We start from the raw sequence: 22,138 nt of genomic DNA, 5'->3' as shown, positions 1-22,138 counted from the left end.
ACTCTGCCAGAGTTAGTTTATATAGGCAAAAACCACAATAGCTATGACTAAAACAATTTTTTTTTAACTTTTTAGGCACATCAAGTTTTGTTGACCCCTATTATATCTGGTTTGAACATGGACATCTGTAAGTGTGGGTGGGGAATTCTTGCTGATCATCAAGGCCATACACTATGCTTAGTCAGTCATAAACATGATGTGTGGTTGAGGTAACCTGGTGCAGGGACTTTTACCTAAAGCTGGAGGTAGAGACATTTTTTCTTTAGAAGATAAATATTGGCTCTTAGTCAGCTTGACCTCATCCAGAGAGTTCTTTCTGGGCCAGAGTTGAAAGTCTTTTGTGATACAATGGATTCTGGTAGCGGTAACGAGCTTGGTGGACAATAAGTTTGACTGAAGGTAAGTGTAGTTTAGGGTCAATATGACCGTGTATAAAGATTCTTTTGTTTTGTTTTGTTTTGTTTTGTTTTTTGAGATGGGGTTTCTCTGTCTAGTCTTGACTGTCCTGTGTTGGACCCTAGAGTCCAATTCAGGAAGGGGGTCGCCGCGAGAGACCACTCAAGTCACACAGGCTGGATATATAGGTAAAATTTATTACTGACACATCAGAAGTCCCAATTGTTGATATGTCAGGGTCCCTCAGCACTCGGGAAGTGAAGGACCCCAGTAGCTGTTACAGGCTAGTTTTTAAAGGCTAAAACCACAAAGCAGGGGGGGGGGTTGCTTATCAAGTTAGACCATATGGACATTGGCGTTGGGAGACCTCTTGTGGGGACTTGGGTGTGAGTCCCTAGGGTGGTTACTAGAAACCGTATGAGACCTTTGATAGTGGGGAGCTCGCATGTAGCTATTCTGGGAACTAGGGTGGAACTCCTGAGGCTAGCAGTAACAAGAACTGGGAGAAGCCTCAGGTCTTACATTTTATAATTTTACAATTTTACAGTTTCTCATTTCCTCCTCTTGCTGTACCTAGCCTCAATCTTGAGGCTCTTTGGTTTTTAAAGCTTGATCTTGTTGGGTCAGGATGAGAGCCTGAGTAACATTAAGTCTATTTTTAATAAGAGCCATGAGTTGGTCTAAAATGCAGGGTCTATAGGTGAGGGTTAGTAGAAGTAACTAGGGGGCCTATAATGGCAGACATTAGGGTGGTGAACCAAGGGGATTTAGTATACCAGCTTTCAAACCATCTTTGGTGGGCCTTTATGTTGAGAATCAGTAACAAGGGGGAGCACAGTTAAGGGCCAGATCGGGTCAGTCTTATCTTTAGAGGATCTTTGGAGCGGTGTAGGCGCCATTGGGAGCGTTGCTCAGGATCTGGAGGAGGAGGAACGGCCTTGGCGTGGGAGGCGTGTATCTAAGCTGTAATTCTGTCTACTTTGAGAGCGGTGGGTGTGGTCAGGAGGACTGTATAGGGTCCCTTCCACCAAGGCTCGAGTCCTTGGGACCGGTGTCATCGAATGTAGACTGAGTCACCGACGTGGATAGGGTGTCCTGTCTGGTTGTGGCCACGCTTGTAGATCTCAGCAAGGGGGGCCCAAACTTGGGCCTGTACTGCTTGTAGCCCTTTTAGGCGAGCCTGCAAATCAGTTTTGGAAGCAGAGGGCTAATAAGAATTGAGCATGGTAGACAGAGGAGGTGGCCCTCCATATAAAATCTTATATGGAGTCAGGTTAAAATGAGAAGGGGTGTTTCTGGCCCTAAACAGGGCCAGAGGTAGGAGGCGCCTCCAGTCTTTTAAGCCAGTCTCTATGGTCAATTTAGTCAAGGCTTCTTTTAAAGTTTTATTTATCCTTTCTACCTGTCCTGAACTTTGGGGTCTATAAGCACAATGTAATTTCTAATCAGTCCCCAGGATCTTGGCCAATCCCTGACTTACCTGGGAGACAAAGGCCGGCCCATTATCCAACCCAATTACCTTAGGGAGTCTAAACCGAGGAAAGATGACTTTTGGGATGGCCTTGGAACATCCCAGACCCAAAGTCGATGAGTTTGAGCTTGCCGTGATTTAGTCAATTAAGATATTGTGGTGTAGAACGCTGCAGTTGTGGCAATGTCACACGGCCTCTAGCACCTGGTACTGTGACTTTAAGGGCACTTTTTTTTTTTTTTTTTTTTTTTTTGTCCAGCGTCAGCTTGGAGCCACACGTGCGCCGGTGGGCCAGGGAATTGATCTTGGACAGGAGCACATCTATCTCTAGGGTGTTGGTGCGGGACCCGTGCTGTGCCGGCGAGCTGGCGCGCAAAGCTGAGGGCGAGTCGGAGGACGACTGTGGGCGTTGGCGGGGCTGGCGGCTGGTGGGCTCATCCACCGGGTCAGGAAGAGTCAGGAACTGCGAGAGGCGGCTGGGCGAGCGGCTGGTGGGCTCGCCGGCCGGGTCAGGCACTGCGAGAGGCGGCGGTGGGGGCAAGCAGTGCCGCGGGACCCAGGGCTGTTGTTGGCTGTGACTATGGTCAGGGATTGTCCCAAGGTCAATTTGTTGGCATCTTTAACCAACAGCGCAGTGGCAGCCATAATGTGCGGGCATGGAGGCCATCCAGCGGCTACAGTGTCTAGTTGTTTAGATAAGCAGGCCACAGGCCGTTTCCAAGGTCCCAGAGTTTGAGCCAATACCCCCCCTTGGCGATCCCTTGTTTTTCGTCTACAAAGAGGGTGAATGGCTTCGTGGTATCTGGCAATCCCAGGGCTGGGGCAGACAGGAGGGCCTTCTTTATGGCTTTAAAGGCCTGTTGCTGGGGGCCCCCCCACTGGAAAAAGTCGGTGCCCCGTGTCAGAGGGTATATGGGGGCAGCAAGTTCAGCAAAGCCCGGTATCCATAATCTGCAGAAGCCTGCTGTCCCCAAGAACTCTCTTAACTGTCTGGGGCTCTGAGGTGGGGGAATCTTGGCCACTGTGTCAATTCGACTCTTGGTGAGCCATCTTTTTCCCTCATGCAGGACATAGCCCAAATATGCTACCTTCATTTTGCAGATCTGGGCCTTCTTGGCCGATGCACGATAGCCCTTATTACCCAGTTCTTGGAGTAAGTGCTGGGTGGTGGTGATACAGGCCTCCTTGGTGGGAGCAGCCAATAGAAGGTCATCCACGTACTGCAGGAGTGTCACCTCAGGGTTCTGGGTGTGGAAATCAGTCAAATCCTGTTGCAGGGCCTCATTAAACAGGGTTGGAGAATTCTTGAAACCTTGGGGAAGGCGCGTCCAGGTCACCTGTCCTGAGAGTCCTAATTTAGGGTCCTTCCATTTAAAGACAAAGTACAATTGGCTTTGGGGGGCCAAGGGCAGACTAAAGAAGGCATCCTTAAGGTCTAGGACAGTATACCAAGTAAAATCTGGCCTTAGAGTCTTCAGTAGATTGTATGGGTTGGGCACTGTGGGATGGATGTCTATCACCCTCTTATTGACTTCTCTGAGGTCCTGCATGGGCCTATAGTCCTGCGTCCCTGGGTTTTTTACAGGCAAGAGTGGAGTATTCCAGGGGGATTGACAAGGCTTTAAGACTCCTAGTTGCAGGAATCGGTGGATATGTTTTTTAACGCCCAGCCAGGCTTCTTGACTCATCGGGTATTGTTTGATTGAGACCGGTACAGCCGAGGGTTTAAGAGTCACAATAATAGGTGGCTGTGTGTGGGCTAGTCCGAGCCCTCTGGTCTCTGCCCATGCCTGAGGGAACTGCTGGAGCCATGGGTTATCTTCTGAAAGAGGCCCTTGAGGGGTGGGCTCGAACAGTCTGTACTCATCTGCAGTGAGAATCTGCACAGGCGTTCCCATGGAGTTAAGTACTTGTGCCCCCTCTTCTGAGAAGTGTATTTGGACCCCCAACTTGGTTAGCAAGTCTCTTCCTAACAGGGGATAGGGGCATTCAGGAACTACTAGGAAGGAGTGGGTCATGGTACCTGTGCCAAGGTCAACAGTCCGTTTATTAGTCCATCCGTGTAGCTTGCCCCCAGTTGCTCCTTGGACCCAGGAAGTTTTTGATGACATCGGTCCAGCCAGCTGGGTCAGGACTGAGTGTTGGGCACCGGTGTCTACCAAGAAGGTAGTACGTTGCCCCCCCCCCCCCCCGACTGTAAGAGTTAGCCTGGGCTGGGGGGGGGGGGGGGCTTCAGAGCCCTGACACCTTCAGTCACTATCTTCGCCTAGGGCCAAAACTGAAACCCTTTTCCGGTCTCTGGGTCTCTTAGGGCAGTCTCGGATCCAATGGCCTCTCTCCTTAGAATAAGCACATTGGTCCTTTTCTACCCTGGGCCGCCTCCGATCTCCCCCTCTCTATCCTGGCCCTTAGACCTAGAATTATCGGCCACCACTGCGGCCAAGATCCAAGTTAATTCTTTGCCTCTGTGTCTTTCTCGACGGTCTTCTCGTTTTTCTTGCTCCTTTGCCATTCTGGCTTCCCTTTCTTCCTGTGTTTCTCTTTTATTATACACCCTCTCTGCCTCCTTTACAAGGTCCTGGGTGCTGAGAGACTGAATGCCCACCAGTCTCTGTAATTTCCTTTTACTATCAGGAGCTGCCTGATCTATGAAGGACATGACTACTGTTGCCTTGTGTTCAGCTGCCACGGGGTCAAACGGGGTATACATTCGGAACCCCTCCAATAACCTCTCCAAAAAGGCTGCAGGGCTCTCATCCTTTCCCTGAATTATGGTTCTTACCTTGGCCAAATTGGTTGGGTGTCTGCCCGCCGCTTTGAGGCCTGCCAGCAGTCTGGTGATAGACACAGAGGCTCTCCCTACCTGCTGGGGTTTCATAGTCCCAGTCTGGACGGGTGAGGGGGAACCCTGCGTCAATCTCATTGGGCAGGAGTGTGGGTGTGCCCCCAGGGCCAGGAACATTTTTTCTGGCTTCTAGGAGGACCCGCTGTCGTTCATCGGTCATCAGGAGCACTTGCAGCAGCTGCTGACAATCATCCCAGGTGGGTTGGTGTGTCAATAGAATAGATTCTATCAGAGATGTCAGTGCCTGAGGGTCTTGGGAGAAAGGGGGGTTATGGTTTTTCCAATTATAAAGGTCTGAGGCTGAAAAAGGCCAGTAAGTGATTTCTCCGTTGGTTGTACGGAGAGGAAAGAGGGAAGATTGCCATTGGTCTTCAGTGGGGCCCCGGCGGAGGCGGAGGCGGGGAGGAGAAGGAGCGGGTGCTGGGGTAAAAGGAGGAGGGTCGGGGGAAGGAGGGGCTGTGGGTGAGACAGTGGAGGGGGTAGATACGGAGGAGGTAGAGGGTAGAGACGAAGTTGGTGGGGTTAGAGGTTGGGGGTACGGAGGGGGTCCAGGAGGAGAAGGTCCTGGGTTGGATCCCGGGGGAAGGACTGGCTTAGGGAGTTGCCGAGAAACTGAATCGCGGAGAGTTGAAGTCTGGTCCTGGTTTCGAGTGGCTGATGATGTCACCGGCAGGATGGTGGAGTCAGGTTTCAGCTGAGGCTTGAGTGTCAGGAATGGGCGGATCCAAGGGGGAGGGTCTGAAACCAAGCTTTCCCACATTAAGATATAGGGTACCTGGTCAGGGTGGCCATGCGACCCTGGATTAAAGATAATGGACTTTACCCTTGAGATAGTCAGGGAGTCAAAGGTCCCTTCGGGTGGCCAGCCTACATTGAAGGCGGGCCACTCCGAAGAGCAAAAAAGTCTGCCAGCGTCCCTTGCAGACACTTAAAGAGAGGTTGTGTGCGCAGGCACGTATATCTTTGAAATGGTCAAGAGTTAGGGTCAAGGGGGTGGTCACAGTCTGTCCCATGTCAGCGTTGGTCGCTTCAGTCAACACAAATACAAAGAGGGCGATAACACACATGAACCAAATTAACAGACAAGAAAACACAAGCCACGTGGCATACAGAAAATACAGATTCTGATGGCAGCGTGGATACACGCCCACCTACAGATTTTAGGAGACAGACTGTATTGTCAGATCCCCCCAGATCACCACTGGAGCATCCTCCAGGGTGAAACATCCACCTAGAGCGTCCTCTAGGGTGAGAGAGAGAAGGTGCCTGGACACGTCTGCCCTTTCTTCTCGTCTCGCTACTGACTTGCGCGCTACGGAGAGACAGAAATACAGACAAATACACAACAAAAGTAACTCACGTCTTTGTCGTTCGGCGGCGGCCCGGGCCAGTGGGGGGGAACCTCCAGTGGGTGAGTCGGGGGTTTCGGGGCGAGCCCAGCTTCCCGGCCCGTGCACCAAATGTTGGACCCTAGAGTCCAATTCAGGAAGGGGGTCGCCGCAAGAGACCACTCAAGTCACACAGGCTGGATATATAGGTAAAATTTATTACTGACACATCAGAAGTCCCAATTGTTGATATGTCAGGGTCCCTCAGCACTCGGGAAGTGAAGGACCCCAGTAGCTGTTACAGGCTAGTTTTTAAAGGCTAAAACCACAAAGCGGGGGGGGGGGGGGGGTGGTTGCTTATCAAGTTAGACCATATGGACATTGGCGTTGGGAGACCTCTTGTGGGGACTTGGGTGTGAGTCCCTAGGGTGGTTACTAGAAACCGTATGAGACCTTTGATAGTGGGGAGCTCGCATGTAGCTATTCTGGGAACTAGGGTGGAACTCCTGAGGCTAGCAGTAACAAGAACTGGGAGAAGCCTCAGGTCTTACATTTTATAATTTTACAATTTTACAGTTTCTCACCTGGACTCACTTCGTAGACCAGGCTGCCCTTGCACTCACAGCGATCCACCTGCCTCTGCCTCGGGAGTGAATGCTGGGATTAAAGGTGTGCACCACCACCACCACGCCTGGCTTTCAGTTATTTCTTTGAGTCAAGATCAATCTCTCTCTCTCTCCCCACAGTGCTGAGTATAGATTCATACTGTTTTTTGTGGACTGGTTAAAGAGTCACTGCTGCATTACTAATAAATAGAATCAGTACTAATTACTAATAAACATTAGTAACTAGCCGGAAGTACCTAGACCAGGCTGCCTGACTCTGCTGTGATCAAATGAGGGAACTATGAGGATTGGTCTCCATTTGTCTGTATGTCTATTATCTATCTATCTATCTATCTATCATCTATGTATTTACTTGCTTACTTACTTATCTACTTACATACTACTTACGTTATTTTGGAGACAGAGTCTCTCTATGTATCCTGGCTGTCTTGGAGATCACTGTGTATACTTGACCTAGTTTGGAACTAGAACTTGTCTTTGTTAATGATTCATTAAATTAAAAAAAAATGATTCATTAAATTTTATGTGCATTGTTTTTGTTTGTTTGTTTTATTGTCTTTTTTTTCTTGTTTTGTTTTTGCACGTAAGCATGTCTGTGAGAGGGTGTCAGATTTCCCCGGAACTGGAGTTACAGGAAGTTGTGAGCTGCCATGTGGATGCAAGGAACTGGACCCACCTCTTTTGGAAGAGCTGCCAGTGCTCTTAACTAACTGCTGAGTAATCTCTCCAGACCTTCATTTCTTGGTCTTAAAAAAATAATCCATGTCATTATTTTTATCTAAAACACTTTTTTCTTTTTTCTTTTTAAAGATAGGAAAGTAATTGTAATAATTTAAACTATTTTATTAATTAGTGTAATTCAAAATTTCAATTATAAAAATATTTTAATATCTTATCATATGTATTTCTGTGATATTTATATTTTCTTTTTCTTTATATTATTTATTTATTTATTTTTGGTTTTTCGAGACAGGGTTCCTCTGTGTAGCCTTGGCCATCCTGGACTCACTTTGTAGACCAGGCTGGCCTCGAACTCACAGCGATCCTCCTGCCTCTGCCTCCCAAGTGCTGGGATTAAAGGCGTGTGCTACCACGCCCGGCGATATTTATATTTTCCTTCCCTCTTTTCACCCTACATGTTCTTTGTCTATATTTCACAGTTTCCTCTTTAGTATTTTTTTACAGGATGCCTGTTGTGTGATGATGGGCAGTGTCTAGCTCCCGTGCCTTCTCTTGGGCCCTTCTCCTCCTGTCTGTTTGTTTTGTCCAATTCTGGTTTCTGTCTTAGCACAAATTCCGTTATATTAAATAACATTACATTATATTACATTACATTAAACTATATTATTTTAGATTACATTATATAACATTCTATTATATTATTATATTACATTATATAACACATTATATTACATTACGTTACTTTATATGAATTATATCATATTATTATATTATTACATGACTTTATCTTACATTATTTTATATTGCATTGTATTGTATTATAATAAACTGTTTTATATTACATTACATTATATTCCCAAGAAGCCTATTTAATAATAAATTACATTAAATTAAATAATTAAGAGATTAACTAAATTGAATTAAAATAATAATTTAATATGATAATATAATATACTAACAATAATTAAATAGTTCAATATTTTACTTATTTAAAATACTTAATATTATATAAGATGGATATACATATATTAATTATTCAATATATTAAGTAGAAGATACATTATTTAATTTTAATTAGTTACATATTTTAAATTAATTAAAATAATTAAAAAGTTTTTTAAATGGAAGAGATCAAAGATGACATTATGGATGAGGGACCCTCCCACGTTTACACTGAGATGATTTCCGGTTGGGCATTTGCACCCTGAACGGCCTGGGGAGGGTGACCACGGCCCTCGGGGATGAGCCACGTCCCTTTCTGTAAATGCTGACCTTGGAGGATGCGCTGCCTCATCTCTCCTGTGGGGTGACATGTATGATTCTTCTGTTTTATTTTATTATTTTACTCTTGTTTTTATATTTTGCTTTTGTCGTTTTACAACGGTATATTTTTATTTTTTATTATATTTTATTTTTGTGATTTTATGGTTTCATTTTATTTGTTATTGCTATAAATTAAATTTATCCTTTTGGTTTGTTTTGTTTTGGTTTTTATTTATTTATTTATTTATTTTTTGGTTTGGTTTTTAAAGACAGGATTTATCTGTGTAGACCAGGCTGGCCTTGAACTCACAGAGATCCACCTGCCTCTGCCTCCCAAGTGCTGGGATTACAGGCGTGGGCCACCACGCCTGGCAAATTCATCCTTTTCTTTTTTCTTTTCTTTTTCTTTTTCTTTTTTTTTTTCATCCTTTTCTAAGAATAAACAAACAGACGTGACAGGAGAGTTCCCAAATGGGTAGCCATGCTGTTTCCCGTATAGAGGGTGCTGTCCCGTAGCAGCGGCTTCCAGCCTGGAGGTCGCTGTTTTCGGTCAGGGAGGCTGTTTCCGGTCCCACACAGACCTAGGTGGACACCAGGTACCGCAGTTGCGTGGGTTCCTAGACGTGAGAGCGGAAGTGAGTGCACGCAACCCTCCCGGTGGTGACGTCACACCGCCCGGCGGAGCGCGAGAGCCCCGCCCTCCTCCGCCTCTTGGGCGCCCGGACTGGAGGGGCGGGGCTAACGTCGGGCGTACGGTGGTGTCATCCAGCGAGCGCTACGGCGTCGGGATGATGTAGTATTGTTCTCATAAATTATCCTCTTCTGCGTGACAGCGCCTCAGCATTTAAACCAAAAAGAGCATTACGAAAAATGAAATGGGCCTGGCGGTGGTGGCGCACGCCTGTAATCCCAGCACTTGGGAGGCAGAGGCAGGAGGATCTCTGTGAGTTCCAGAACAGCCAGAGAGCTGTTAGACAGAGAAACCCTGTCTCGAAAAACCATGACAATTAGTTAATGAAAAGGAAACATGCCTCAGGGGTTAAGCGCACTGGCTGCTCTTCCAAAGGTCTTGGGTTCAATTCCCAGCAGCGACGTGGTGGCTCACAACCATCTGTAAAGAGACCTGGCGCTCTCTCCTGGCCTGCAGGTGGAGATGCAGGCAGAGCACTGCACACTTAATCCAGAAACCAATCTAAATCAGAAAGAGAAAAACAAAAATAAATGACCCAGCTGAGTGGGGGGGTCTGGTGTTGCTCCTGTGGTCGCATTTTTACGAGAGCGAGATGAAGCTGATGATCACAGAGCTCAGTGGAAATCTGGCGTGTGACATGGGTAGACCTCGAGGATCTAAACTAGAAATGGTTGCTTAGAGTTTAGATGTGTGATTCTTTTAATACTTATACGACCCCGCGTGCGTGCGCACACACACATCTTTAAATAACAAATAATAACAAAACAATCGATTCTGTCTTTGAGACTGCGCTCATTGGAGCTTTTCTTGTTTCATTCAATAAGTGTTTGTGTGTGTGTGTGTTTGTGTGTATGTGAGAGAGAGAGAGCGATCCATTCCTTCTTTTTTGTCCTTTCCTGGCTACAAGCAGTTTTGGCCCAGAGAATCAAGCTTTGTACCCACCCTCAGAAAAATAAAATAAAATAAAAAATTGAACCTCAGCTGAGTGATCAGTCACCAGCTCTATCTATGACCACCACCTCAGTCTACCCTGACCTGCTGAGGCTGGTTTTTGACCCCCTTCTTCCTTCTTTCCTTCCTACTTACCTCACTCCCAGCACCCCTTTCTTTCCTCTTCCAGAAATGGACTGCTTCCTGATGTCAGCTTAAGTCACTTCTAGGTCATAGTACAGGGGACTAGGAAGGACCCCAACCCATTTCACTTAAATAGTACCCTGATCGGCCGCTCTGCCTTTTGGTCTCTGTGGTCTCCTGTTTATGTTTGGGCCTGTATGTGAACCCACACATTTCTTTCCCCGGTAAATTGTATTCCAAAACAAGTGAGTGCTTGTAGTGATTTTTTCTTTTTATTTAAAGGGTACTTTCTAGATCAGGGGAGAGAGCCTACTCACAATTCCCCTCCCCCCGCACCCCCTCATATGAGTTGGATTTATGTCCCTGCCATCTAGAGGGATGGTAAACAGAGAGAACAGGGAAGACATGGGCAAGATCACTTTCGAAGAATTTCTTTTCTGTGTGGTTGGGCCTCAGAATTCAAATGAAAGAGAGCATGAAGACAAAGCAAATGGGGCTAGAGAGATGGATCGGTGGTGAAGAGCACTGTCTGCTCTTCCAAAGGACCTGGGTTCGATTCCCAAAACCAACATGGCAGCTCACACCTGTCTGTAACTCCACTACCAAGGGATCTGACACATTCATACTAAAACAAAAAACAAAAAAACAAAACAAAACAAAAAAAAGAATAAAATGAAATAAAGGCAAATAAAATGAAAGGAAACATCTCAGAGGTCTGGTGTTGCTCCTTAGTCTAATTTTTTTGTTTGGTTTGGTTTTGGTTTTGGTTTTGGTTTTAGGTTTTGGAGACAGGGTTTCTCTATGTAGCCTTGGCTGTCCCGCACTCACTGTGTAGACCAGGCTGGTCTCAAACTCACAATAGACCCTGAGGTCTATTTGAGTGGTTGTGGTCTTGGCATAGTGTACCTGGAGATCTATGCTGACACGCTGTCCTTTGGTTAAAGACCTTAAAAGGACGATGGCCTCTTAAGGCTCCTGCTTCTGTTCGTGATGCAATGCAGGACCCGACTCTGTGGCTCGGCCTGTTGGCTTTCCCGTGCTGCTGCGTGCGTGCTGTGCCCTTGGTTGGGCAACTTTTTTCGATAACCAGCTTCTTCCTCTTGGTTTGTTGTGTTTGCGAGTCAGGCGTTTCCCGATCTTGTGGTTATCATTGCCCCTCCTACCGGTTTGGAAAAGGAGCAGGGCCGTCTCATGGGCCAGGAGACGCTGGGACTTGAACCCGGGTCCTTTGGAATAGCAGTCAGAATGCCAAGCAGTCTCTCTAGCCCTTTCTCTTGTTGTTTTAAACAGATGTTATAACCCTGGAAGTCATTTTGTTAAAGCAGGTGGAGCCAAAAAACAAGCGAAAGACTTATAGACATAAATAAGAGCTAGAGAAAGAGAAGGAAAGGGTGGGACTAATGGGATACAGGTCCAAGTTTCAATCACATTACAAAAAGAATGCCTTGTGGGGGTGATAAAAAATAAACTTTAAAAAAAAAAAAAAAAAAGGAAAGGTTGGAGAGATGGCTCAGAAGTTAAGATCACTGGCTATTCTTACAAAGGTCCTGAGTTCAATTACCAGCAACCACATGTTGGTTCATTACACGCTATAATGAGATCTGGTGCCCTCTTCTGGCCTGCTAGCAGAATGCAGACAGAAAACTGTATAAAGTGTACATACAACTGGTCACTAGAGAAGGAATCCTAGGCTCCCTCTCCTCTTTCTTCTTTCAGTACTATGAGCTGCCTGAGCCACTAGCTTGGTGACCCAAGACATAAAGTGAAGGGGGATTTGGCATCCAGTTCCAGATTCTATCCTGGACCTTGCCAGAGCAAAGACAGATATTGACAGGGATGGGATGGAGGAAGCTGAGGGTGCTCACAGGATGGAAGGAAGCAGGTGTTTCACCAGGGTTTGCTTCTTTAGTACCCTAGGAATATAGGTGAGGGGGAGTTACGATGACAGCAGGAGGCCACAGAAGAAGGTCTGATAGAGAGCTAGGGATGAGACTGAGGGATTGAACTTTGTGGGAAAGATGAAGATCTGCCATTGGCCTACTTATTTCCCGAATCTGAGTGGTCTGTGCGTTCCCACAGAGTGCCTGATAGGATTGGGACCTGGGAGAAAGCAACGGGTGGGAGGAAGGAAGTTCACAGACTGTGTGATCCATTGGAGATGGAGAGAGAGGGGAAAAGAGGCTGCAGTGGGCATTGTGCTGCCGCCCTGGGGTTAGACTAGTGAACTTCTGTCTTCTGTCCCTGAACTGGGATCTATACATCCCAGAATTTGGTCCAGGTTAGTAAGAGCAATTCATGGAGAACTGGATCAAAAGGAGCAGAGAAAATTCCTAGTGAAGGTTTTCAGCTTTGGAAGAAATTAAAGAATTAATAGTGATAGATAAAGGTAGGAGATTCAACTATATTCCTTTTTTAGTGGATAGCCCCTTGTCTCAATTACCTTTTTATCTGAACACCAAAGAAATTATATATTATTTTAATATTCTGTAATATTAATAAGGTATGACCAGAGCAAAACATGACTTGTTAAAGAATTTTCCTGAGAGATAAAGTAGAAACATAGACCTTTAAGTGTGTTTTAAGGAGACTCTGAGAATGGCTTGTTTCTAAGGAATCGTCTTTTCTGATGTGCCCTCCACCTCAGGCCCTTTATCTGGAATCTTGTTTGATAACAGATGGTCTTAGTCACATCTTCTGTGATGAGAAGATGTACAATCTGAAATAAATGATGAAGTACAGCTTTATGGCAAAAATTAAAAAGAATTACAGGGATGAGAATTTTCCAGGTGATACTATTTAATCCAAAGACATTCTCTTGTGGAAATTAGGAAGGCCCACACCAATGCCTGTCTAGTGTTTAGTGGAATACAGGAAGTAGTCCAAGTACAGTCTTTTTGTTTATTTATTTATTTATCTATCTATCTATTTATTTATTTATTTATTTTTGAGACATGGATTCTCTGTGTAACAACCTTGGCTGTTTTGGAACTTGATATGTAGACCAGGATAACTTAAAACTCACAGAGGTCTGCCTGTCTCTGCATCCTGAGTGCTAGGATTGAAAGACCCCCGAAGGGAGACCCTCACTCAAGCCTCGGGATGGTGTGCACCCAAAGACACACAAAGGACCGTCTTGCTGTAAACACACGAGGTAGTTTATTGGCAGAGCTTCGGGTCGACACGTATCTCACGCAGGAGACAGAGGGGTCGACCCAGAAGCCCAGGAGCTTAGGGTTTATATGGACAAAGGTCGGGGGGAGCGGGAAGTTTTGGGGCGGCCACACACGATTGGTTGTTTCAAACATTTGAACATCAGCAAATTGCGTAGGCAGATCTGGGGTAAGGTCAGACTTAATCACACGGGAACAGTCCTTGGTCCCTGTTTTTCTCGGAACCCGAGGGTAGATGTTTATCTGAGCTAACAACACATCTGGTTAAACGCAAACCTGGAACATTGTGTGTGGGCCTCAAGGGGGGATTAAGCAAACACCATAAGATCAGATGAGGGGTCTTGGCTCATTACTCACTCGACCATGCCCGGTACCTGTTTCTCTCAGGAATTTGTCCTTGTGTACCCTCCCTATCTTTTATGGCCAGCCGGTCCCTGGAACGCTCAATAGGTCTTTGTCTCCTAGCTCTGCATTCTTTGTGACTTATCATCTGGGACCTTGAGCTAGCAAACCTGCCGACCTGCACTTATGAGTTAGAGAGCTGAGAGCTCTGCTGTTCTGGTTGCTTTAATGCTAATTAAAAATTTTTCCCTTTCAGGATCAAAGGCATGTACCACCACACCCAGCCAGTCAACAGCTCTGGGGAAGCATCACTCATATGTCATGATGAACCTGTTTATATTCACCATTTGGGTCAATAAGAAACGATGCCATTCTTGTCTTACCAGTGGTTCTGCCCAGTACTTCCATTCCAGCATCTATGACCCACTTATTCATCTGTCCCAATGTGGTCTTTCTATGTTTTTCTGTCTGTTGTCATTTAGAAATTGTGTTGAAATTAGAAACTTTATTAATCACTAAGTAAATTGCAAAAGCTAAAACATGTACATGAATGATGATAATTTATACTTCACAGTTATCAATATATTTTATAAATTAAAAAAATAGGAATAGCTAGCACATTGTGTTAGGATACTGTCCCCGGTCTGCCTAGCAAGCAATGATGTCATTACCTGCCTGCCACTAGGTATGCCCCTGGCCAGGGTTATATAAAAGGACAGACCCATCTGTGTCTCTATCTTACGTCTCCCCTCTCTTGCAGTCTATTCCTCTATCTCTCTTTCTCTCTGGGGTACCCCTCCCCTACGATAAACTTCTCCATGCCATATCTGTTGTGTGGCTTATAGTCCATATTTAAAACATTGAGGTAACATAACAGTTCTGAACTCTGATCTCTTCAGTTCTCTACTGTAATAGCAACTAAAGTTGAGTGCACAATTAGGAAATCTGTATACTCACTGTTTTCTAAAGTCTCACTGCTTTTCTGACATACACCAGGTCAAAGGAAATCATGGGTTAGAGAAAAGGGAATCTTTTTTCTGAGTCATTTTCTCATGTGCAGTTGCCTGGAGGGATTTTTCCCTCAGTTCTGAGATGCCTGCAACACAGTAAAGGTAAGAGGCTGCATAAAACAATGTGTTCCTCAGAATTGCTCCGAATCTCTCCAGCAAAGGCAAAACAACAAAGCTGCATGGAGAGGCTAAGCCCCTGTGAAAACCTTGACCTGGGTGAGACCCTCACTCTCAGGAAAGGAATGCTAACTGAAAAGTGTAGCTGATTAAAGGAGTAGAGGCCAGCAGGTGAGAAAGGCTGGAGACAAGGCTCCATGACCACCCACTGTATTTGTATCATGTAATTCCTAGGTACCCAGCCGGTTTTGGAAGCGTTGTGGCTTTGACATTCTCTGGTGGAAGATCTCAGTCTAAATTAGTGCTCAGAAGTACAGTTACTAACAATAAATGGCATTGAAATTAGGAAGCTTAACTTCAGTTGAAGTTAAGATGCCTAACTTCATCTACCTTTTCTCTGGAATATATGTGTGTGTTTGCACACACCAGCAGGTTGGGCTGGAACAGGAGGGGACTCGGGCTCACTGTTTCCTCTCCCTGGGGGCTAAGCAGGATGGTGAGTGTCAATGACCCAGCCTTCTCCCATGATGCCCGTAGGAAAAATACACCGAGTCAGGAGTCATGTCAGAGGAAGATCTAAATTTTATTATGGTGGGTTTTTCTTATATAGAGCATAGGGAGTGGGCAAGGTATAAGGTGTCAGGAGATATGACATCTCCAGGGCATAAAGTGGCCTGATACCGTGGGACCAATTGATTTGTGTTATGTGGCTGTTGGTAGGCAGGGCTCGCACCAGGATTTGCCCAGATGAACCATGCTGAGTCATTTTTATGCAGAAGTATCCACCAGAAACTGTTGCTAAAACTCGAGCCAGGCTCGGTTTTGTCCTCAAGGCCTCAGAGGGAGTCCAACGTGTTTTAGTGGTTTATTTTCTATCTCTCTTCTGTTTCTTTTCTTTTCTTCTCTTTTCTCTTGTGTTTCTTATTTCCCTGTAGAATCACAAATAAGTTAACAGACTAAGAGTTTTATCATCAGCCTTCTAGGGCTAACAGCTAACAGGCCTAAGTTTACATTAGCTTGCTGGAGGTCTCTGCAAAGAGGCCTACCTACAAACCCCTCTGCCATTTCTAGCTAGAAGCCATTTTTACAACCTCGGCTATAGGAAAATTGTAGTTAGTTTAATTTTTCCTCCTTGGCCGCAGTGCAGCCAGTCTCTAAAGAAACCCTGACCCCTGCCTGGGCTCCCTTTCCTCTTTCTTCTTTCAATCCTGATCAGTTAGTTGCCTGAGACATCCACTCTAGCAACCCAAGAGACGAAGCGAACTGGAAGTGAATTCACATCCACCCCACAGACCCTAGACCTTACCAAAGCTACAGCCCGGCATTAACACTGAGACTCAGGGAATTATAACACCAAGAAAGCAAAACAGAAAAAGGCAGGAAGACTCATTTGCATTGTTTGTGTCATTTACAGTCAATGCAGATTACTAGTGACTTAAAGGAAACTTCTATAAATTAATTGTAAATTACATATGTAGTATCACTGACAAATTCTACTTTAAGAAATAACCTTTTTTAGAAACTTGGTCAAATCATGAATGGGCTTTAGCAGCCACACCTGAAAGAGATCAAGCACTCACTATTCCTTGTTGTACGTGCCAATGATACTGCCCCCTTCGAGTTTTCGTCCAAGTCATAGATTAAGAGGGGGGTGTGAAGACCACAAGGGCAAGAAGCAGAGCAAGGAATGCTGCAAAACAGCAGAAATAAACTCCTCGGGACAGGCATTCCTCCAGGCTCTGCAGATCAGAGACACACCCTTTGTTGCTGTGCTAGCCAGTGGGGTGGGGCTGCAGGGGCCTCCACCGAGAGACAATTCTCCTCTCCTCCCCCTCCCCCCCTGCACAGGGCATCTCTGTGTAAAGTCCTTGGCTGTAGACCAGGCAGACCTCAAAATCACAGAGAGCCCACCTCACCCCCCCCCAAAAAAAAAAACCCTAATCACCCACCTGCCTCTGCCTCCCTGAGTGCTGGGATTATAGGCATGCACAGCTGTAAGGGACAATTCTTTATTGCAATATCGTCCTCTCAAACTTTAATTGAATCGCCCACCCCAACCCCACTTTGTAGATCAGGTTAGCCTTTCTGTTCTGCTTGACTCTGCCAATACTGCTGTGAATTTCCCTACGTTGGAAAACTTTTATCTTACCTGTGAGATCACTCGGCTCACGATAAAAACCAACAAGCAAACAAAGAACAACCAAAAAAAAAAATCCAAAAATAAACAAACAAAAAAACTCACAAAAATAAAAAAAAATGAAACAAAACAAAAAAACAACAACAACAGAAAAGTGTTTTCTCTGTACGTAAGCAATCCTAATTTGTTATACCATTCCTTCTGCGTACTTTGCGTTAAACTTTGTGTTCCTAAGGAAAGTACACAGTACTGTCTTCAAAGATTAGCCAAATGTCTGTTTGTGTGCCTGATTTTTAAAAATTTCAAAAAGCAGGGCCTATGGGCCGGGTGTGGGGGCACACGTCTTAAATCCCACCACTCCGGAGGTAGAGGCAGGCAGATCACTGTGAGTTCAAGGCCAGCCAGCCTCTTCTTTTTCTTTTTTCTCTTTTCTTTTTTTTTTTAAAGATTCATTTATTTATCATGTATACAGTATTCTGTCTGCATGTACGCCTGCATGACAGGAGAGAGCACCAGATCTCATTATAGATGGTTGTGAGCCACCATGTGGTTGCTGGGAATTGAACTCAGGACCTCTGGAGGAACAGCCAGTGCCCTTAACCTTTGAGCCATCTCTCCAGCCCACAGCCTCTTCTTCTAGATCGGCCTCCTCTTCAGAAGTCAATTCATCATCATTGTTGTTTACCTCAGAATGAAAGATTTTTAGAGAGGGATAAAGTCTTTTGGGGGGATCAGGTTTCTTGGTAAGTGGATCATTTTTATTAGGCTTTGGGGGGATTTTAGGGTCCTGGTTATTTTTGAAATCAATTAAGTCCACCTTTTCCCCATCACAGGGGATTACTATGGACACAGAGTCCCTATCCTCAGGCAAGGGGGTCCCTCCTTCTTTTTTAGAGGTTTAGGGGCTTACAGGATGGGAGTTGAGGGACTTTTTCTAAGTTCTTCTTTAAGAAAATTTTCACCTTCATCTAATACATTTTAAATATCTTCATGAAAGTATCTAACACACAAGAGATCATTAATCAGATTCCAATAAGAGAAGGCAGCGACAGGAACCTTTTCAGGGCTAAAGGTCCGATAGTAATCATTTAAGGCATCACCCACTCTCCTCCATCTTTTTTCATCTATGGTCCCTTCTTATGGGAGCCAAGGACAAACGTCTTTAAGGAAGAGGAAAAAATGAGATAAATCTTTTTTCTTAACCCTAGTTCCTTGTGCCTTGAATCTTTAAGTCCACCTATGACTTTTCATGTACACTAATTTCCTGTCCCATACTATCACCATCTGCTTACCTTTTGTACCTTCTCTCACGGAGCAGGCTACTTCCACGGAGATCTCTGTGTGGATCTTCTCTCACGGAGTGAGTTCTCTCTGCGGAGACCTAAAGGGATGGCACTCCTCACAGGTTCCCACCCACTCATCCACCCTGTGCCTCGAGCCCCAACATCTGGACACCAATCTGCCCGTGAGGTTTTCAAAAGGAGACCTTAGGAGCGGGTAAAAAAGGACAGGAGACACAAAGAAATGAGGGCAAGACAGGATTTCTGATCAAGCCCCATTTATTGAAAAATTTTACAGGGTTTATATAGGCAATCTCGGCGGCAAGGGCACTTGGGGTAGGCAGGGTTGCTATGAGAACGTAATGGAAGATGTCCTGCTATCCATCCTTGGTAGCAAAAATTCCAAGATAAGGGAGTGAGATAAGCAAGCGGCCTCCCAGGATGGGGCAGAGTGGCCTGGGCTGACCCAGCCTGCCACGTGCCAGGCAGAGGTGTAGAAAATGGAGTTTACAGACAAAGTGGAATTACCCAATGTTTTAAGCCAAGAACCACTAAGGGCAACTCCCCACAGTTCTTGCCTCCCCTACACCTGTCTACATCCTCAGTAAGCTGCGATCCACTCTGGTGTAAGCCTCCCGGGAGGACAATGCCTCCCAGAGCACTTGAAACAAAAGATAGGGGAGTCTGAAAAGCCTGGAAAACAAGGCCAAGCTCAGGGCCATTTGACCCCTGCCCTAGTTCCAAGAAACTAGCAAAACAAAACACCACCTGCAGCTTTAGGAAAACATCCCATGCAGAAATGGCCTGCTCTCTGCCCCCCCCCCCCCCCCCCAGTTAACCCGGCCCCAGTCAATCATCCTGCTCACATACCCAGCCCAACCAATCAGTTTAAAGGTAAGGTCCTCCCCCTGGCTTGTGGTTTTAGCCTTTATAAGCAGTCTGTAACAGTTACTCGGGGTCCTTTGCCTCCCGAGTGCGGAGAGACCCTGACACATTAACAATTGGGACTTCTGGTGTGTCAGTAATAAATTTTACCTATACCTCTCAGCTGGTGTGACTTGAGTGGTTTCTCGCAGCGACCCCCTTACCGAATTGGACTCCAGGGTCCAGCATTTTGGGCCAGGGTCCAACACTCTTAGTAGAAATAAATATACAGGACTATTGTTTGGCACAGACCTCAGGCTGCTTCCCCCTGAGTGCTCCACTGCTCCCTCCACCAACCCTTCTCCAGCATTCTTGCCCAATGTGTCGGGTCACTATCCTCTGCAGTCAACCTCTACTTCAAGTTTTGGAGACTCCTATGAGGAGGGAGGACAAGATAGGATTTTCTCCTTAGGATAATAGATAACAGTGTCACCAACCCCCACAATGAGCATGGTAAGAATGTGTGAAGACAAGAGGAAGAAACTAGATAAGGGTATCCTTTCCATGGAACCTACTTGTTTTAGGCTGTGCTCCAGGCAGCCGTGATTTGGATGTTCCCAAGCCTTGTGTCTGTCCCTGGAAGGCAGCAGCACAAGCTGCATAAGGCTTCGGAAATATACTTCTTGAGGCCCTTCCAGATCTGCTGTTTCTGTGGGACTTTGGGCACACCCTGCCACTGCCCTTCGAGCTGCTCCTGACGTTCTGTTTGCCATGAGGTTGACCCCTTGTCCAGTAAGGCGCCAGTGCCTGTGCTTCCTCCTTGGGCATCCTCACTGCAAATCTGGTTCCTGGGAGGATGGCCTTGTATGTGTGTCCATAGCTTCAGAGACCTCAGTGCTCACGTCTTGTGTGTTTTCAAATCTTGGGGATTGTGAGTGTATTTGCACTGAGGATGTTGGTCCTGTTGCTGTTGCTGATGAAGACCTGGAATTGATGCTGTTCCGAGTCTCTCCAATTGTCCCTTTTCTGATGTGAAGCATATGTCCATGCTGCAATGGTATGTTTTCTGTGAGGCCCATCTTCACAAAAGAAAAGATAGAAGGCACACTGTGCCTCCTCCTCCATCTTTTCTTTTCATCTTTAGGCAGCTCAGGGGAACTGGGCAAAGTAAAGGGAGGAAGGGTAGAGACACTGGTTCCCTCCTTACAGGCAGAGGAGGGTTGGAAGCTTTTACAGGGTCCATTATAGAAACCTGCCCTCCCTCATGGTGAAAGTGGTGTCATGAGGTAAACTTGTTTTAGAATTAAATATGTTGCCATGGCACTAGTATACTTTTGTTTCCTCAGAGCATCTTTGAGCTCTTGCATTTTGTATCCACTCAAAAACATATGAAAAGCAAAGTTGGACTCTGGTTCTCTAGGGATTTCTTCAGAGAAATTAATGCGTTTTCATCATGGTGCAGCCACAGGTGTGCCATGACTTCCTCGGTGGAGGGCCTCTTTGTTGGGTCCAGTGTCAGTAAGCAGTTGAGTAGGTCTTGAAGCTCTGGGGAGAGCGGATGCGGGATCCTGCGGTCTCAGGAAAGGATCTGCTGCCTTATCTTAGAGTGATCTGTCTCTCGGAATGGGAGGTGTCCGCTTACTGTGAAGTAGAGTACCACTCCAAGTCTCCACACATCAGGTGGAAGCCCTTCATATTCCTTGTGACTGAACACGTCAGGAGCACAATACTGTGTTCCCCAGAAGCCCCTGACGTTTCCCCTGGAGGCCAGTTTTTTACACAAGCCAGAATCACTTAGTTTCACATGCCCATCCCAATCCAAAAGGATGTTCTCAGGCTTGATGTCTCGGTGGGCAGTGTTGTAACTGTGAATATATTTGATGGCCAAAGTCAGTTCCTGAAATAGAGTATGCGGCTCCTCCTCTTCCAGATGCCCATGCTTCCTGAGATGCCTCATCAGGGGCCCCCAGGCTGTGTACTCTATCACCAGGTAAGTTTTCTGGCTGGTCTCAATGACCTGCAGCAGCTGGATGATGTGAGCCTGGTGTAGTGATTGTAGCAGGTCAGTCTCAGAGCTGATCAGGGAGTATGTATGGTGCCCCTTTGCTTAATGGCCACCAGGGTCTTGGTCACAAGGTGGAGACCCACTTTGACTTGTCTAAAGGACCCTTCACCTACAGTGCCCAGCACGTAGTAATCCTTTGCCAGGATGTGCCCTTTGAAGGGGCTTGTCTTGAGCTCCCTTGGCATCATCATGTTGCACCCAGTTCAATTCCAAAAAGAGAACCAGAAAACACACGAAACTGCTGTAAAATTCAAGAGAATTCTTTAATTCAGCTCCGAGCTGGGTCACACCTGATGGATGGCTCAGTTGCTGAGTAATGCTATCTCTGGTGGGCAGGAAGGAATGTGGCCATAAAACTGGGTCTCTTATCAACTCTATCTCTGGTGGGACCCTTCGGGTCAGTCACTAGGCATCACTATCTCTAGTGGGGGCTGCTCTTTGCAGCTGGCCAGATTATCTCCTGTAGGCCTATTTCTTAACCTTTGCCACAGATACCCTGAAACTCAATTTTAGTTCTTCTGGTATTTCATATCACACTTGGCTTCTGATGGTAGAAGTCACCAGTACCAACAGCAAGGAAAGATGGCAGAGAAAAGAAATTAGAATCACTTCTAGGAATGCTGAGAGCTATAGGTTCTCTGACTAAAAATCATAGATGCCACCAAGGAAAAGTCAAGATATGCTTCAAAGACACAGGAAGACAAGCATCCTTCAAAGACAGACACAGTAGATGGAAAGGGTCAGAGCAGAAAGGAAAGAGAGAATTGGAAAGACCAAA

The 22,138-nt window shown here is 45.9% G+C and overlaps 1 protein-coding gene and 1 pseudogene across 1 annotated transcript; both read right to left on the bottom strand.

The window, feature by feature from the left end:
• Window positions 1-1,234: 1,234 nt before the first annotated feature.
• Window positions 1,235-5,725, bottom strand: LOC127196125 (uncharacterized; annotated as a pseudogene).
• A 14,738-nt stretch (window positions 5,726-20,463) lies between these two features.
• Window positions 20,464-21,551, bottom strand: LOC127196123 (sperm motility kinase X-like). The gene is made up of 2 exons (XM_051153696.1): window positions 21,474-21,551; window positions 20,464-21,336 (listed from the first exon to the last, which is right to left on the bottom strand). Exons 1-2 carry the CDS (start codon window positions 21,549-21,551, stop codon window positions 20,872-20,874), a joined length of 543 nt encoding a protein of 180 aa, XP_051009653.1. The 3' UTR covers window positions 20,464-20,871.
• Between the last annotated feature and the right edge of the window lie 587 nt (window positions 21,552-22,138).

Source organism: Acomys russatus, chromosome 12 (genome assembly GCF_903995435.1).
Source record: "Acomys russatus chromosome 12, mAcoRus1.1, whole genome shotgun sequence".
Lineage (NCBI taxonomy): Eukaryota > Metazoa > Chordata > Mammalia > Rodentia > Muridae > Acomys > Acomys russatus.
Note: the sequence above shows the minus strand (reverse complement) of the source record. Positions and strands in the feature narration are given on the sequence as shown.

Bases quoted from the DNA above. Each gene is read 5' to 3' on its own strand.
- LOC127196123 (XM_051153696.1), bottom strand. From the start codon at position 21,551: ATGATGATGCCAAGGGAGCTCAAGACAAGCCCCTTCAAAGGGCACATC. The intron at 21,337-21,473 runs GTAGGTGAAGGG...TCACTACACCAG, and splicing joins ATTACTACGTGCTGGGCACT to GCTCACATCATCCAGCTGCT.